Here is a 17,161-nt window from a genome sequence, read left to right on the forward strand (position 1 = left end):
GGCCTCGTGATTCTTTTTAAAAAATATATATATATATATATATTTTACTCTTATGTGCATCAATGTTTTGCCATGGATGTCAGGTACCCCAAAACTGCAGTTACAGACAGGTAGGTGTGAGATGCCACGTGGGTGCTGGGTATTGAACCTGGGTCCTCTGGAAGAGCAGACAGTGCTCTCAATGGCTGAACCATCACTGCAGCCCCTCTGGTTTTTGTTTTTGTTTTGAATATATACATTTGGGGAAGGGACACACATGCCACACTCCATGTATGGAAGTCAGAAGACAACTTACAGGAGTTTGTTTGTTTGTTTGTTTGTTTGTTTGTTTTTCAAGACAGAGTTTCTCTGTATAGCCCTTGCTGTCCTGGAACTCACTCTGTAGCCCAGGCTGGCCTCAAACTCAGAGATCTTCCTGTCTCTGTCTCTCAAGTGCTGGAATAAAAGGCTTGCACCACCACTGCCTGGCAAATCCCCAAGATTCTTAAGACCAAGCAATCCTCAGTCCTCGGCAATGGGCTTGAGAAGGAGCCACCCATCAATGTGTTGTTATCAGCAGACCTGCTATGTATCTAGTTCAGTCCAATTTTATTATGAAAAAGCACATAAACTATATTATGGAAATCCATGCAAAATATACACCATGTGTGAGGAAATTGGGTGTCACAAAGGACCCCAATAGGATACAAAGACAGATCCCAAATGGAATGTTCTGAAGAGGAAAATCCCCACAAGGTAGTGCAGCTGCCTGGGGCTACACTCACTCCTAAGGCCCAAGGGCAAGAAAAGAAGAAGTTCCAGGACGCCAGAAAGATGTACCGGTAGTGTCAAAAGGATGCCTGAGGGAATTCAGGCATCATGGAATTCAGGCTCATGTAACCAGAGGGATGAACCTTGAAAACAGGTGAAGAAGCCAGAAGGCCAGCTGTTGTGTTTTCATTCATACAAAAGGCAAAGGGACAGAAGGTAGATTCATGGATGCTGGGAGATGGGAAAAAGGAAGGCTAGGGACTACTGACAAGTTCCAGGTTTCTTTGAGGGTGACAAAAATATACTGGAATTGAAGCTGGAGAGATGACTTGGTGGTTAAGAGCACTCGATGCTCTTGCAGAAGACCTGAGCTCAGTTCCCAGCTCCCACATGGCAGCTCGCAACCATCCACAACTCCAGTTCCAGGGATTCTGACACCCTCTTCTGACATAAAAGGTCACTGTGCACGTAGTACGGCACTGTTGTGGGTTATTTGCACACCGTGTGAAGATTCATTGCTGTGATTGGCTTAATAAAGAGCTGAATGGTCAATAGCTAGGCAGGAGGTATAGGTGGGACTTTCAGGCAGAGAGAGGAAGTAGGAGATGAATCTAGGTGCATGAAATATACCACGGAGACGAGCAAAGAATCGGACACAAAGAATGGGGAGAGGTAAAAGCAACATGGTAGAACATAGATTAATAAAAATATGCGTTACTTTAAGTTATAAGAGCCAGTGGGACAAGCCTATGCTATGGCCGAGCTTTCATAATTAATAATAAGTCTCTGGGTCGTTATTTACATGCTGGCGGTCCGACGAGAAAGTACTATTACATGCCACACATATGCAGGCAAAAATATAAATATAAATCTTGTTTTTAATGTCCTAGCATTAGGTAGTGGGTGGGTGGGTCACTGCAAAAGCTTGCAAATGTGCTTTAAACCACTGAAATGGAACACTTTAAAATGGAGACATTGCCAAAGGCACATGCCTTTAATCCCAGCACTCTGGAGGCAAAAGTGGGCAAATTTCTAAGACATCAAGGCAGCCTGGTCTACATGAGTTCCAGGACAGTCAGGGCTACATAGAGAGGCCCTGTCTCAAGAAAAAAATAAAGAAAGAAACAAACAAAAAACAAATAATAGAGACACAAAAGTGAGGTAGATCTCAACATTTAATTGAGGGGGCATAACCTTTGATGGAAAAACACAGCCAGCCTAAGGCAGCCTAAGGCAGCCTAAGGAGAGTGGGAGAGAGAGGATCAAAGGAGATCAGAGAAACAGATACACTGACCCCCCTTACCCTTCCTCTGGGCAACTGGTTCCCATTGACTGGCTAGTAGATAGCTACCCTGGAAAGATAGCAGTGATGGAGCAGCTATGCAGTTCTTGGATGAAGTCAAGACCACGAGGGAGGTAAAAACTAGGTTTTCTAGCAACTAGCACAGAGAGAACTCTGCCAAATGGGGAATGCTCACGGCAGGCTTGCGGGAATGCAAAGTAGAGGGATGGACACAACAGTTTGCTCCAGCTGGGCATGTGGGAAAGATGCGGCTCTTCCCTGGCAGCCCAAGGTTTCCTACTCTCACCGATGGGTCAGTGCCCCTTCACAAGTGAGATCAGTACTGCACAATCACAGAACATGAAGGAAGATGGCACAGTGGCCTTGTTAAGAGTTTGGTCCTGAGGCCAGGTGGTAGTGGTACGCATCTTTAATACTAGCACTTGGGAGGCAGAAGCAGGCAGATCTCTGAGTTCGAGGCCAGCCTGGTCTACAGAGCTAGTTCCAGGACAGCTAGGGCTGTTGCACAAAGAAACCCTGTCTCAAAATAAATAAATAAATAAATAGATAGATAAATAAATAAATAAATAGGTCCTAGAGCTGGATTGATGGCTCAGGGATTAAGAGCACTGGCTGCTCTTCCAGAGGTTGTAAGTTCAATTCCCAGCACCCACATGGTACCTCACAACCATCTCTAGTGGGATCAGATACCCTCTTCTGGCATGCAGGTATACATGCAGAGCACACTCATACATAGAATATAAATAAATAAAATAAAGAGTTTGGTCCTGGCATCGGAGGGCGCTGTATATGACTATTCTCCAAACCAAACTGCTGCTGTCTTCATGAGTTTAGCGGTAATGGGAAGGCAAGTGCCCACTTGCAAAAGATAATCCCAGCCAGGCTTGTTGACTGTTTGCATCACTTCTCGAGGGGCAGGGAGGGTCACGGGACCCTCACCTACATATGCAGTTGCTCTATGCAAGTCTGCCTCAGGGAAGGAAGGGCTAGAGCACATAGGTTAGAGAAGAGGGGAGAGACCTCAATCTATGTGTCCCAGGGAGAGTCACTATCTCTGCTGGGTAAAGACTATCCAGTGGCATTTTGCAGGAGATCATCCACTCACCTATCCTCTGCAAGGAATTTCAACAAACTCGTTGGTTCCCCCAGAGTAAACTGTAGTGGAATCATACTTTGGTTGTTGTTGGGACCTTAGGAAGAGGGGTAGACATGGCTTATGTCTCCTCTGAGAAGGATTTTAGCTGCAGACAGCTTGAGCCAGACCCCTGCTCTAACAGTTAATTCACTTTGACCTGTGAAAACAGACTTAATCTTTCTAAGAATTTATTTGTTTTTCTTCCTACCTTCCTTTTTTTTGTTTTGTGGGTTTGTTTTTGTTTGTTTGTTTTTGAGACAGAGTTTCTCTGTGTAACCATCCTGGCTGTCCTGGAATTCAATTTGTAGACCAGGATGGCCTGGAACTCACAGAAATATACCGGCCTCTGCCTCCCAAGTACTGAGAACAAAGGCATGTGCCACCACCTGGCTCCTTCCTTCCTTTCTTCTTTTATTTGGTTCGATTTTTGTTTTTTTGTTTGTTTGTTTGTTTGAGAAAAGATCTTGCTATGTGGCGCTGGCTGACCTAGAACTTGCTGTGTAGACCAGGCTGGCCTCCTCAAACTTGCAGCAATCCTCCTGCCTCTGAATCTAGAGTACTGTATTTACAAGCCTGTACTACCATGTTTGACTAAGCCATAGTTTCTACATCAGCAAAATGGGAACAGTTTTTAGCTGGGCATAGTAACAAACACCTTTGATCCCAACACTTGGGAGGCAGAGGCAGGAGGATCTCTGTGAGTTCAAGGCTGGCCTGGTCCACATAGTGGGTTCCAGAACAACCAGAATTATATAATGAGACCCTGTCTTAAAAACAAACAAAAAGGCCAGGTGGTGGTGGCACAGGTCTTTAATCCTAGCACTTAGAGCTCAGTGAGTTCGAGGCCAGAGAAACCCTGTCTTGAAAAAACAAACAAACAAAAGGGTATAGTTTTCTTTTTGAGGTGGGGTCATTCTATGTTGCCAAGGCTGACCTTGACTCCAGAGCATACTGTCTTGGCCTTCTAGATAGCATGCGCAGTAGAACTCAGCTAAAATGAACTAGTCTCAAATCTAGATCTCATAGGAATATTGTGAAGATGAAATGCAATGATGTTTGGCAAGTACACCATACTATGCCTGAAACACAGTAGGTGCTTAGCAAATGTCTAGGTTGGTACAGTAGGTTATGATGATGATGGAGGTTTGAGTCCCTACTTTTTTTGTATTTTTAATTATGTGTGTGTGTGCCCCATGTGTACAATGCCCACAGAGGCCAAAAGAGAGTTATCAGATCCCCTAGAACAGGAGTTAAAGGTTAATTCTGGGCTGCCTAATATGGGTGCTAGGAACTAAACCTGAATCCTCTGTAAGAGCAGCAAGCACTCTTAACTGCTGAGTCATCTCTCCAGCCCCACCCCACCCCTTCCCGATTTTGAAACAGGATCTCATGTATCCCAGGTTTGCTTCAAACCTACTATGTAGCCAACCATCCTGTCTCCATCTCCCAAGTGCTTGGATCACAGGCGTGCACCACCACACCCAGTTCATGTTTATATACTGGGTATCGAACCAGAGGCTCCATGCGTTTTAAGCAAGCACCCTTCCCACTGAACTTCATCTCCAGTCCCTCTAGCCTCTCATCTCATTTGCTCAGTTTTAAATTTATTTATTATTACTGGGTTTATATATGCATGCTGTGCGAGGCAGCCCATGTGAAGGCCCACATGTGGGGTCAGAGACAACTTTGTGGAGTCAGCTCGCTCCTTCCACATTTACATGGGTTCTGGGGATTGAACTTACGCCACCAGGCTTGCAAAGTTTTTACATGCTGAGCCTCATCATTAACTCATCTTTATAGAGAAAAGAAGGAGGCCCAGAGAGAGCCAGGAACCACCTGGTCAGAAGGAAACGGTGAGTCAGGCAGACATCCTAGTTTTCAGGCTGAGTGCCCCTTGGAAGCTTTCTGCAATGACTCTCGTGTTTAGGTACTTTGCCTTGGACAGCCCAATCAGATTGCAGATGAGACGAGAGCAAAGACCACAAAACCAGGTTGTGCTATGCATACAGCAGGCATTAATAAGTGCACCTGTGTGCACTTGTAAATTACTACCATTGCCTAATGGACCAGAGCTCCTGAAGGACTAAGTCTGTGCTGGATTCCTCTTTGTCTTGCTAGTGCCTGGCACAGGAGCCTGGCATGAATAAAGTGTTTAATAAATGTTTTATATGTATTAATAATTAACACCTGAGGCTATTTATAAATATCTCTGTGGGAAAAGCCCAGTTGGGATTGTGGCCTGTATCAAAAGTTAAATTCTTAGCTCATTTACCAAAGGCTATGTCAACACAGGCTTCCGATCTCCCCAAGAAGCCTAGCTTTGTTTAGAGTGATACAAGAGTGTCAATATTGTCCGTTTAAGGTAACCATTTTATTTTAAGTCATTTCCATTTTTTATCTCTGGTGGACAGAATGTGGTGAGGGTCAGCCTCTAACCCCTGGTACCTGTGAATGGGACTGTATTTGGAAAGAGAGTCTCAGCAGCAGTAACCGAGTTCAGGTGAGGTGGATTAGGAGGGACCTTCGAGCTAAGGGAAGAAAAACAAGATGCAGACACAGAAACCCAGTAAATGGTCACATGATGGCACAGGCAGATGCTGGAACAGTGTGTCCACAAGCCGCAAGAGCATGAAGGAAGCAGGAAGGACCGATCTCCCCTGGGCTTTCAGAAGGACAGCCATAGAGACAGAGACCTTGGATGCTGTTTCTTGCTTCTGGAATTGGGAGATAATAAAAATCTGTCGATTCAAGCACCTAGTTTTGCTAACTGGTCACCCAAGAATATATGGAAGGGGATAAGCACAAGGGCCCTAGGGCTAGACTATGCTGAGAACTCTGAGAAGTGCACAGAACACATTCCAGGACGTCTCTCTAAAGGGCAAGAGCCCAGCACTTTGCTCCTGCCCCTCAGTGACAGCTGCCCATGGGTTTCCCTCTTGCCCATGATCTCCCTGTGCTCCTTGACGGTCTGAGGGGTGAGTGAGTGGGTGGCATCTTCTGGTGTGGGAGGTGATCAAAGCCAAATGTAGCATGTAGGGCTCCCTGTGCTACAAGTATCTGCTGAGGTGTGAAAGGAGTGAGCTTACACCCAGCTGTTGGCTGCACCTGCTGCGGAGCTCACAGGTGGGCCAGACAGTTATGGAGAGGAGCACCAGCCACAGAGCTACAGAGAGCAAAAGAAAATACAAGATTCTTATTAGTAACTATTAATGATGATTGTCTAGCAGGGGCATATTGATACAGGGTCTCCCTCATTAGCCCCAACCACCCTGCTATTTACTATGCAGTCTAGGTTGACCTCAAACTTGTGTGCCTGCTTCACCCTCCCATGTTCTGGGATTACCACCACCAGACTAAGAATTTCAAGATAGATAGGAGTTGTAGAGCATATGGGTGTTTCTTTCTTTCTTTCTTTCTTTTTTTTTTTTTTTCGAGACAGGGTTTCTCTGTGTAGCTTTGCGTCTTTCCTGGATCTCACTCTGTAGACCAGGCTGGCCTCGAACTCACAAAGATCCGCCTGCCTCTGCCTCCCGAGTGCTGGGATTAAAGGCGTGCGCCACCACCGCCCGGCTCATATGGGTGTTTCTAAGAACGGGGCTCCAAGCTCCTACATAGACTGTAACTTAGGCAGAGCCCAGTGGTACCTGCTCTAAGCACCATGCACCTCACACCGTGTTGATGCTTTACACAGGCAGTGAATGGTGGCATTACCTTATGGAGCCTACCTTGTGAATCATTCCTCTGCAGTAGGACTGGATTTAGAGGGATGGATGGTGCTTCTCAGCTCAGCAGTCCCTAGATCAACACTGGGACCTGTATTCAATAGCTGAGAATCACCTGGAACCTAAATTGCACGGCATTCAAATTATATTTTGTTTTTTTGAGATAGGGTCTCTTTATACAGCCCTGGCTGTCTTGGAACTCACTATGTAGACCAGGCTGACCTCAAATTTACAGAGCTCAGCTTACCTCTCTGCCTTTCCAGTGGTGAGATTAAAGGCGTGGACCACCATGCCCAGCTCACAGCACTCAATTATTGTGCAAAGGTTTTCCCCAGAACCTCCGTCCAGCTTTCCTGCCTGTCCTCTCTGACGTCTGTGCTCACAGATCTGACATGCAGCTGGTATTCAGCACGAGCTCAGCTTCTGCTGTCTTATTCAGTCCATGTCTGTCCAAATGCTACATTTATGTTATAATGCCTTTCCTTCCACCAAGAAACCATTCATAAGGAATCTGAAATGAATTGTCAGGGGGCTGGCAATACAGCTCAGAGGATAGAGTAGAGAGCTGGCATGCACCACACAAATCACACTGAACATACTCATTGTAATCCCTGTACTTGGGAGGTGGAAGCAGAAGCATCAGAAGTTCAGGTCATTCTCAATGGCATATTGAGTTTGGGTCAGTCTATTTAAAAAAAAAATGTTTAAGAGAAAGTGATGAGGCTGAAGAGAAGGCTCAGTGGTTAAGAGCTCTTGTTGCTTTCACAGAGGACCAGGCTTCTTTCCACACGGCAGCTTACAAACATCTGTAACTCTAGTTCTAGAGGGCCTGACACTCTCTTTTGACCTCCACAGGCACTGGGCTGATTCACGTGGTACACATACATACATGCAGACACAGGCCCCAGACATGCATGTAGTGCACATGCATACATGCAAACGAAACTTCGACAAATGAAATGAAGAGAAGGGAAAGGAAAGGATCTTTCAGATTGCGGATTTTGCATTTTTACTACTTTACAGGAAGTAATTTCTCTTGGATCTCATATTCAACAAGTGATATACCCTCTTACCCAATCTATCTTTTCAACCATCCATCTACCCAACCACCCATCTATTCATTCAACCATCCATCCAACCACTGCATTCACTCATCCATCCACTTATCCATCTATCCACCCACTCATCTATCTTTCTACCGACACATCAACCATCCACCCATCCATTCGTCTGTCTATCCATCCACCTATCCCCATACCCACACATCCATCCATCTTCCCACCCACCCACCCAACCGTCCAAGCAATATCCCGAGTGCCTCTGAGGGACCAGACCTATGAGTAGATGAACTCATCATACTAGTACATGTTTGCAAACACCGGGGACTGGGGAGATGGCTCAGTAGGTAAAACACAAATGTGAGGACATGAATTCGGATCCCCAGAAGCCACAGAAAACAGCCAGGCGTGGTAGTGTGTGTCTGTAATCCTGGTGCTGCTATGGCAAGAAAAGAAGAGAAGCCAGAAGAGTCCCGGGAAGCTCGCAGGCCAGGTTGCCTGAACAACATGAGATCCTGTTTCAAGTGCTGCCCCCTAAAAAAGTTTTTTTTTTCTAAATAGGATCATACGAAAAAATTCACAATGCCTTTGAAACACCACTAACCACCTCTCTCCCGCAGCAAGCGCAAAAAGGGGATGTGGCTTCATAGAAAATAGTACTAGAAGGCAGGTGGCGGCGGCGGCCCATGTCGTTAATCCTGGCACTCTGGAGGCAGAGGTAGGCAGGTCTCTGATTTCAAACCCAGCCTGGTCTACAGAGTGAGTTCCAGGATAATCAGGGCTACACAGAGAAACCCTGTCTTGAAAAATCAAAGCCCAAACCAGTAGTAGTAGTAATAATAATAATAATAATAGTAATGAAAAGAAAAAGGATAAAAGACAGGCAGAAAGGAAGGAAGGAAGGAAGAAAATAGTACCAGAATGCTAGAATGGCTGGTATCCTTAAGCACTAAATTTAATTTTGGATATCCTGTGGGCCGAGGTAACACTGAATCTGGGTGGCTTGCAGTTTTAAGGATCTGTTAGGAAGCAAATTCATTAACTCTTCAAGAGAGATGCGCGTTGTTTTGTTGTTTGGGTTTTTTTGTTTATTTTTGTTTTTGTTTCGTTTTGAGACAGGGTCTATTTCTTTTTTTTTTTTTTGGTTTTTCGAGACAGGGTTTCTCTGTGTAGCTTAGCGCCTTTCCTGGAACTCACTTGGTAGCCCAGGCTGGCCTCGAACTCACAGAGATCCGCCTGGCTGAGTGCAGGGATTAAAGGCGTGCGCCACCACCGCCCGGCGAGACAGGGTCTCTTTCTACACAGCCCCAGCTGTCCTGGAACTCACTGTGTAGGTTAGATTTGCCTCAGACTCATTGAGATCAGCCTGCTTGTACCTCTTGACGGCTGGAGTCAAAGGCATCTGACACCATTAAGTCCGGCTCAGAGATAACACTTTGTTTCTCTTGTAGGTGGCAATGCAGAACAGAGGTGACAGACACTAACCAGCAGGTGGCTGGCTTTGGCTTTTTGTCAGTGTCTCAGGTAGTCTAGGCCGGACTTGAACTTCCTGTGTAGCTGAAGATGACCTTGAACTTCTGATCCTCCTGCCTCCACATCTGGAGGAATGTTGGGATTATGGGTGTGCACCACAGAGCATCCTTTTATGCCAGGTGTTGATGAAGCGTCTGGGCCAGCGTTCACTGTCCCTTCCCTGGGATACTAGCGGTGAATGCAGAAGCGTGATCTGATGGCAAACCGTGAGAATGTCTCCACTCCCTTTCATTGAGGCCAGATGGAACCCCAGGCCGAGAGGCAAAGAATAGGCACTGCAAATTAAGGGAAGAATGGCACCGCCAGCAGTCTTGGTGAGGGCAGCAGACTGTGCCCTTACACCTGCCCCAGGCACACCTGCCTTCATCTTAGAGCCATGGGCCTCTACCAGGCCGGACCTCTCAATGCAAAGCTAGGACCCTTTCTCTTGAACCCCAAATGGAGAGGGAACGGATATCCCCAGAACAAGGAAGGAAATTTCTGAGGGCGAGTTTGAACCACATGCAAACAACCAGGAAAGATGGAAGCCAGGGGAATGGAGAGTCCTTGGCAACAGAGCTTATGCCCACTGGAAACCCAGTGCTATGGGGGCTTTACAGACCCCCAGAAGTTTAGTTAATGCCCTTGCCCAAGAGAAAGCAACACTCTTGACTTAACTCGGACCATCAGGAAAGCGAATGGAGAGTCTGCCTATTGAGGCAAGATCGTACTGTGTAGCCCGTGCTGGCCTGGCAGGCCAGTCTGGTCTCCAACCTGCCGTCATCCCCTAGCTCCAATCTCTCAGTTGCTGGACGAACTGTGAGACACCAGGCCTGGCCTGATCATAAATACTATTAGAAAAAAAAAAAGAGTTTGCTGTCAACTTTGTGAACTCACGTTACTTCCTCTTAAATATAAAAGCACACACGGCTTTTTAATTTCCAGCCTGTCAGAATTTCCCTCTGGCTTTCTCATGACCACAACTTTGCCAATGTGCAGAAACTGAGCCTCAGGAGCCACCCCTCCGTACCCAACTTTGTCTCCTCACCTTCTTTCTTTCATTCCACGGCAGCGTCTCACTCTGTAGCTCAGGACGGACTAGAATTATTCATGGCCATCCTCCTGCCCCAGCTAGAATTGCACACGTGAACCACCCCATCTGCCTCTGTCTTTCCCGTCTTGTAAAAAGTAAGTTACTGTAACTTTCTGTGTGTATGTATGGACACACGCATGCGGTTCCGGGGCTCCAACTCAGGTCACCAGTCTGGCAGGGTAAGCGCTTTACAATCTGAACAATAATGCCCACACTGCCTCCCTTCAATTCCAATCACCACCACCGTGCTTCTTACGGTTTTGCCCATTTACTAACCACACGTAAATGGAGGTACAAATTATTTGTCCTCGGTGCCCGGTTTGCTTCATTAGCCTTTTTTTCAATGTTCATCTATATTTTAGCAATTCAGAATTTCCTCTTTTTAATGGTGTGTGTGTGTGTGTGTGTGTGTGTGTATACAGCTGTGCATACCCATGCCACTGCACAGGCCAGAAGAGGATGTGGGTGTCCTGCTCTGTCACTCTCCACTTCAGCCCCCTGAGACAGGGCCTTTTACTGAACTGGGGACATTTTTTCACCTAGACTGGTTGGCTATGAAGCCCTAGTGACTCTCTTGTCTCTTCCCACACTATACCCCACTCCAGTGCTGAAGTGACATTTCTGGATCATATAGCAATCCCGTGTTAACTTTCTAAGGAGCTGCCACTCCCACTGTGGGGGAAGCATTCACACCGCCATCAGCACCGCACAAGCGCTCCCATTTCTCCACATCATTTCCCCTTCTGTTGATAATAGTCATCCCAGTGGATAATTAGTGGTATCTTACTGTGGTTTTCATTTGTATTTCCCTAATGACTGAGGCTGAACATTTTCTGAGCGTGCTTATTGGCCATTCGTGCATCATCCTCAGAGAAGTATCTATTAGAGCCTGTTTATATTTTTAAAATTTAAAGAGGGCTGGAGAGATGGCTCAGCGGCTAAGAGCATTGGCTGCTCTTCCGAAGGACCCAGGTTTAATTCCCAGCACCCACATGGCAGCTCACAACTGTCTGTAACTCAAGTTCCAGTGGATCCGACTCCCTCACACAGACATACACACAGGCCAAAATACCAGCACACATTACAAATTAAATAAATATTAAGTAAGTAAAGAAATAAATAAATTACTTAACACTTAAAGATTTTTGAGTGTGTGTGTATGCACACACACACACACACGTTGGTATCCATGTAGATCAGAAGAGGGCATCAGATCCCTTTAGGGCTGGAGTTACAGGTGATTGTAAGCCACCCCATGTAGTTACTGGGAACTGAAATCAGGTCCTCTGGAAGAGCAGCAAGTGCTCCTAACTGCTTAGCTATCTCTCCAGGACTGGGTTTTTGTTTCTGGTTTTGTTGTCTATATTCAACATCTTTTTAAAAAATGGTTACTATCTGAACTAATTTACATGCTGATGGTAACTGGACTTACATTTCTTTTCTTTTAATTTTGTTTTTAATTTTATGTTCATTGGTATTTTGTCTGCATGTATGTCTGTGTGAGGGTGTCAGAAGCCCTGGAACTGGAGTTACAGATATGTGTGTACTGCCACGTGGGTTGCTGGCAATTGAACCCAGGTCGTCTGGAAGAGCAGCTGGTTCTCTTAACCTGAGCCATCTCTCCAGCACCAGACTTACATTTCTTGAAAATGTTAGTACACTTATTTATATTTTGTGTGGTGGGCATGCTGTCCATGATACATGTATGGTGGCCGGAGGAAGTCGGTTTGCTCTTTCTAGGTTGTCCGGCTTGGGGGCAAGTACCTGACACACTGAGCCATCTTGCCAGCCCCAAAGTATTACCAGTGCAACATCACTGGGTGGTTGTCAGATCCCTTGTCCCCAGAAGCAAGGGATGAACCTAGGACCTCCTATAAGCCAGTCCAGTGTTCTGCCTACAGCGCTACTTCCTCCAGGCTGGGCTCCATATTTTAAAATGCAGGCCGTCAGTCAGAAGTTCGAAATGATTTTTAGTTTTGCGTTCCTAAGAGGGTAGTGTTTTCTTATGGTTGTGTGATATGTGATGCATGAGCAGGGGTCTGAGGACAATTTCGTCCGCTCTTTCCTTTTACTTTTTTGTTTGTTTTTTCGAGACAGGGTTTCTCTGTGTAGTTTTGGCGCCTTTTACTAGGCACTGGGGACTGAACTCCGATCCGTGCAGGCTGTGCCACCCTGCAGGACCCACCATGGTATTTTTCTCAAGTGGAATTCAAAATTAGACCGGAGGAAAGCTGAACAAGCAATAAGAAAAGCCAGCTGGCTATGGTTTCTTGGTAAGAAGAGAGGGCCAGGAAGGGCAAAGATCTGAGAAACAAGACGCAGGAGCCTTCACCACCACAGTTTAGGGCCAAGGAACTCATGAAGCAGGAACTGGTGGCACAGGAGCCTGGGTTATGCGACGAGGTCAGTTTACAAGCAGGTCTTGGGCCCCACGACCTTGGAGGGAAGCTGCTGGGGAAACAGTGAATTCTTCAGAGCAATTTATGAGAATACAAAGCCCTGACAGATGGAGGGGTTGGGGTGGGTGCACACCTGTGAATTCTCTCACAGGACATCAAGATGGTGAGCTACTTCGCGACTGACCAGCCCCAGGCCTATTAGGGGCACGTTAAAAACCATGTTAAGTGTGTTTGGGAGGGACCATTCCCGCGTTGCCATTCAGAAAAGGTTTGTAAACTAGTTTTAAAACCAGTTTGACTATGCCACAACCATAGAAACCACACATTGCCAGTCTTGCAGGCGGCATCTGGGTGTGCACTTTAGCAAACAGGACGAGATAAAGTGCTCTCCAGAACGCACAGCGATGGGTTCAGGGGCTCGGAGTCCTCACGCGGCTCATGTCCGCTATAAATTTCTCCGGTCCTTAGAAGGCCACACCACTCGAAGTGGCTCTCTGAATGGCGGCGGTCTCTGTGACCTTCAAAGTCATGACACTAGACCCCCTCCTCTCGATCATACAGTCCAACATCTCAATCCAATCGCTAGCACCCGAAAGATTTAAAAACAATTGCACCCAAGGGCTCTGCTCAGCGCTACAGGGGTCCTTTGAAGCCGCTCGCCTAAAGTCTGGTTAGTAAGCTAGGGAGGCCCTAGGCGCAAGGAGCTGGCTCCCTTCCGGGGACAGCGCTCGGATGTCGCGGGTCATGGCCAAGGAATCCAGCCCAGATGCTGTCTAGTCTCGCGCGGCCGCAGTGCCCCATCGTCGTTGGGTGTCCAGATTCCAATCGCTGAACACCGAGATACTTGTGGACCCGTGAAGGGGCACCGCGCAAGCGACCCTCGGGCCCCCAAGGCCTCAGTGAGGCTGGAGATCCGTCCCAAGGCAAGGCTTTCAAAATAGCCCCAGCGACATCTAGACAGCAGAAAAGACAAATTTTTTAAATGTGTAAAAACATTTAGCTTCTCGTAGCGAACACACTGCGGCAAGTTCCAGCACACAGACCAGTCTCCGCGCGCACCCACAGCCGGCACGGTCTCCGGGATCTGGGATCGGGGAACGCAAGTGCCCCCTGTGGCCGGCCCGCGCCTGACCTCGCGGGCCTGGGACGGCACCAGTGGCCTGCGCAGGGCCCAGGAGGAAGTTGGAGCCTCGGGGCCGAGTAGAGGGCAGGTCTGCTGCGCGGGCGTGGCGGGGGCCCTACCCAGCCGGGGCCACCCGGGGGACCGCGGCGAGGCCCGCCGGAGCTCGCGTCTCCCCACGTGGCGGGCCCCACGTGGAAGGGGCGGAGGAGGAAGGAAGGCGAGGGCGGGTGGAGTCACCGCACCGGCCTCGGGACCCCCGCGCCTCCCCAGAGCCTCCAGGGTGTGGTGGGGCTGGGCCGGGGAGTGCCGGCTTTGCCCGGCCCCCTCGGCTGCCCGCAGCGCCAGTGTGCACTTTCGCGTAGCCGCTAATCCCTGGAGAGAGCCGATTTGTAGTGAGAAGTATCTGTAGGGGCGAGACCGGACCATGTGGGGTTGTGTCATTGGTTTGCAAAGAGAGACCCCGCCTTTGAAAAAAAAAAAAAAGCGAGTGAGCGAGCGGGGACCCTCACCTCGCCTCCCGCCTCGCTCCTGCGCAGCCGGAGGGCACCGGAGCAGCGGCCCGCGCCGCTTCCGTCCTTCCTTTCCTTTTCTCTGCGCTTTCCTCCTCCTTCCCGGGAGGAGAAAACAAATAAAGAAGAGCAAATAGCCGGGAGGCGCTCGGCTTCTAGGACCTTCCCTCCCCGGATCCAAGTTGCAGCCAGCATCCTCTGGGGGGTGAGCGCGGTGCGGCGCGGGCGCGGGCCGGGGACCCCCAGCGCAGCCCCCGCCTGGCCCCGGGGCTGGCGAGAGGGCGCGCGGCCGGGATGGGGGGGGGTGATCGGGAGCCGGTGGGCGGGGGAAGGGGGTGGGGTGGGTGGGGAAGTAGGAAGAGGCTCGGCGGCGACGGGAGGAGGAGGAAGGGAAGGGAAGGAAGGGAGGGAAGGGAAGGGAAAGGAAGGGAGGGGAGGGAGGGAGGGGGTGGGGCGCGGAGCTGGAGAGATTAAGTTTTTGTGTGTGTGTCTCTGTGTGCGCGTGTCATTTTAAGGTGGCTCGGGAGCGGCCCAGAGGAACCAGCGGCGCCCAGAGGAGCGGGAGAGCGAGCTGGGAGCCATGCCGCGCTGAGGGGGGGCCTCACCGCCAGCGCCACCACCACCGCCGCCGCCGCCGGGTGGGGTGGGAGGGGCGGGAGCCGCCGCTACCGCCGCCGCCTCCCGGGTGGGCGCCCTTCTCCGTGGACGCCGGCGACCCAGGACGAGGTAAGAGGGGGGGTCCTCGGGGAGGGCTGGGGCTGCCGCCGCCCCCGCCTCACCTGCGGCCGCTGGCTGGGGCGCCGTGCCCGCGCCTCACTGCGCCACTCCGGGAGGAGGAGGAGGGCGAAGGACACCGGGCCGGCATCCGAGGACATCTTTGGTCAGCGCCCCCGGCCCCGTGTCCGCACGCTGCGCCCGGGGGTGGACGCCCGCCTGGGGGTTATCGCCCGCCGCCCCTCGCCACCGATTGCGCCTGCTGGCCGCCCTTTGCGCCAGGATTTTTGTTGTTGTGATGAGAGTTGATGAATGCGAAGTAGGCGGTCACCTTCCTTCCCATCAGGATTGGAAAAAAAAAGGAAAGAAAAACCCGGAGCGCAGCGGCGTCCAGAGGGCAGCGGCGGCGGCGTCTGGCGACGGTTTCCTAGGCGCCCCCGGCTTGCTCCTGGAGCCCGGTGGGTACGCGCGCGGGGGCAGCTGGCGATCTTGGACGAGCGCGCTGCGCGCCGCGGGGACAATACGGCCGGATCCCTGGGGACCAGGAGTCCGAGCGTACCGGGGTGCGGCAGGCCTTGCGCCTGTGAGGCGGGCGGGGGGTGGGGGGAGAAGAGAGGCCGGGGTCGGCGGGGACAAGTCGGGGCGCGCGTGACTCGGGGCCCCTGGGGGCGCGGCCCCTGTCGGCCCGGGATCCCGCGCGGCTCCCCGAGAGTGTAAGTGAGAGGCCGGGGAGGAGGCGAAGCGGATCCCTTTTGTTTTGCCGGCCCGGCATTGTTGGCTCCTTGGGGCAGCCGGGGCCACATCTGCCGCCGCCGCCGCCAGTGGCGCGCGGGGCTCGGCCCGCCAAAGTCGCGGCGGGGCGGGGGGCCGGGGCGGGCTGCAAGGGCGGGGGCGGGCGGCGCGGGCATTTCCTCTGCCCGGCCGCGCTCCCGCGGGCACCACTTCCTCCTCGCCCTCCGCCGGCTGTCCTCGGCGCCCTCGCCCGGGCCGCACTTTTCGGGTGGGGCGAGGCAAAAAAGAAAGTTTCGTAGAAGGGGCTGACTAGGGCGCGCCTTGGGCAGCAGGGACCCAGCGTGGCGTGGGTACGGCCGGGCCGCCGCGGTCGCTTCCCTGCTCCTGGTCTGCTTCGCGGAGCCTGACCGACCTGCGGAAAGAGCCTTTCTTCTCCGGCTCGCGCCCTCCCCAGCGCCTTGGGCGACCCGGGCTGGGCAGTGCGGGAGTACCGGCGCGCCCAGGCCTTGCTCCTGCGGGAGGCCCCGCGGCGTGGCCGGTCGCCTGCAGCCCATGCTGCGCCCTGGGGCTCGGAGGCCGCGGGCCCGAGAGCTTGGCGCGGTCACCGCGGGCACACACTCGCGCGCACACACTCCCTCCGGTGGCTTGCTTTCCGCCGGCGACGATGGTCGCGGACACCCAGGGTGCGAGTGCGCGCGTGTTCGTGGTACCCCTGCCCAGCCCCCACCCCCTACTTTTCCCAGAGGCGGCCCAAGCAGCGGATGGCTCCAGGGGACCCCCTCGTTTGGGATTTTGTAGGGGAGCAGGGGGGATATTTATGAAATCTCTGCGTGCTTGGAGGTTGCTGGCAATGGCCTACGTCGCCACGCCAGGCTCCCATCCTCGGGCAAACAGACCTTCCTGGATATTTGCCCTCTTTTCTTTAAAAATTAGTAATGGGGGGAACTTCTTAGAGAGTCCTTGGTGGCGAGTGGCTGGAAGGGTAGGAAAGAGAACTCGATGCATTGGAAATTTAAAATGCTAAACGCCTTTATTTGCGATTCTTTGGGACGTGTGTATTTTTATCTGAGGTGGGTGACTTTTGGGGGAACATTGCATTGGGGTAGGGGGC

General features: G+C 50.9%; 2 protein-coding genes across 4 annotated transcripts in view; one reads left to right on the top strand and one right to left on the bottom strand.

Moving 5' to 3' along the window:
• Positions 1-9,109: 9,109 nt before the first annotated feature.
• Positions 9,110-15,658, bottom strand: LOC128095062 (uncharacterized). Its single transcript, XM_052713748.1, has 3 exons — positions 15,384-15,658; positions 14,605-14,702; positions 9,110-14,498 (listed from the first exon to the last, which is right to left on the bottom strand). The coding sequence occupies exons 1-3, from the start codon at positions 15,477-15,479 to the stop codon at positions 13,715-13,717; spliced, it is 978 nt and encodes a 325-aa protein (XP_052569708.1). The 5' UTR covers positions 15,480-15,658; the 3' UTR covers positions 9,110-13,714.
• Positions 14,619-17,161, top strand: part of Ctbp2 (C-terminal binding protein 2) — a 140,293-nt gene continuing 137,750 nt past the window's right edge. Inside the window, exons 1-2 of one of the 3 annotated variants that reach the window (XM_052713740.1) lie at positions 14,619-14,809; positions 15,120-15,330. The gene's annotated coding sequence lies outside the window, so the exon portion shown is untranslated. Of the gene's footprint in view, positions 14,810-15,067; positions 15,331-15,664; positions 15,777-17,161 lie in introns of those variants that run through there. The other 2 variants (XM_052713742.1, XM_052713741.1) reach the window with 2 other exon arrangements.

This window comes from Peromyscus californicus, unplaced genomic scaffold (genome assembly GCF_007827085.1).
Source record: "Peromyscus californicus insignis strain IS unplaced genomic scaffold, ASM782708v3 Scaffold_4__1_contigs__length_199733344, whole genome shotgun sequence".
NCBI lineage: Eukaryota > Metazoa > Chordata > Mammalia > Rodentia > Cricetidae > Peromyscus > Peromyscus californicus.

What these genes read in the sequence shown, in the direction of transcription:
- LOC128095062 (XM_052713748.1), bottom strand. Translation starts at nt 15,479, where the DNA reads ATGTCCTCGGATGCCGGCCCGGTGTCCTTCGCCCTCCTCCTCCTCCCG. An exon ending in GCCCCAGCCAGCGGCCGCAG is followed by an intron (nt 14,703 to 15,383) that starts GTGAGGCGGGGG and finishes CCTCCCGGGAAG; the next exon opens with GAGGAGGAAAGCGCAGAGAA. An exon ending in GGAGCGAGGCGGGAGGCGAG is followed by an intron (nt 14,499 to 14,604) that starts GTGAGGGTCCCC and finishes TCGCCCCTACAG; the next exon opens with ATACTTCTCACTACAAATCG.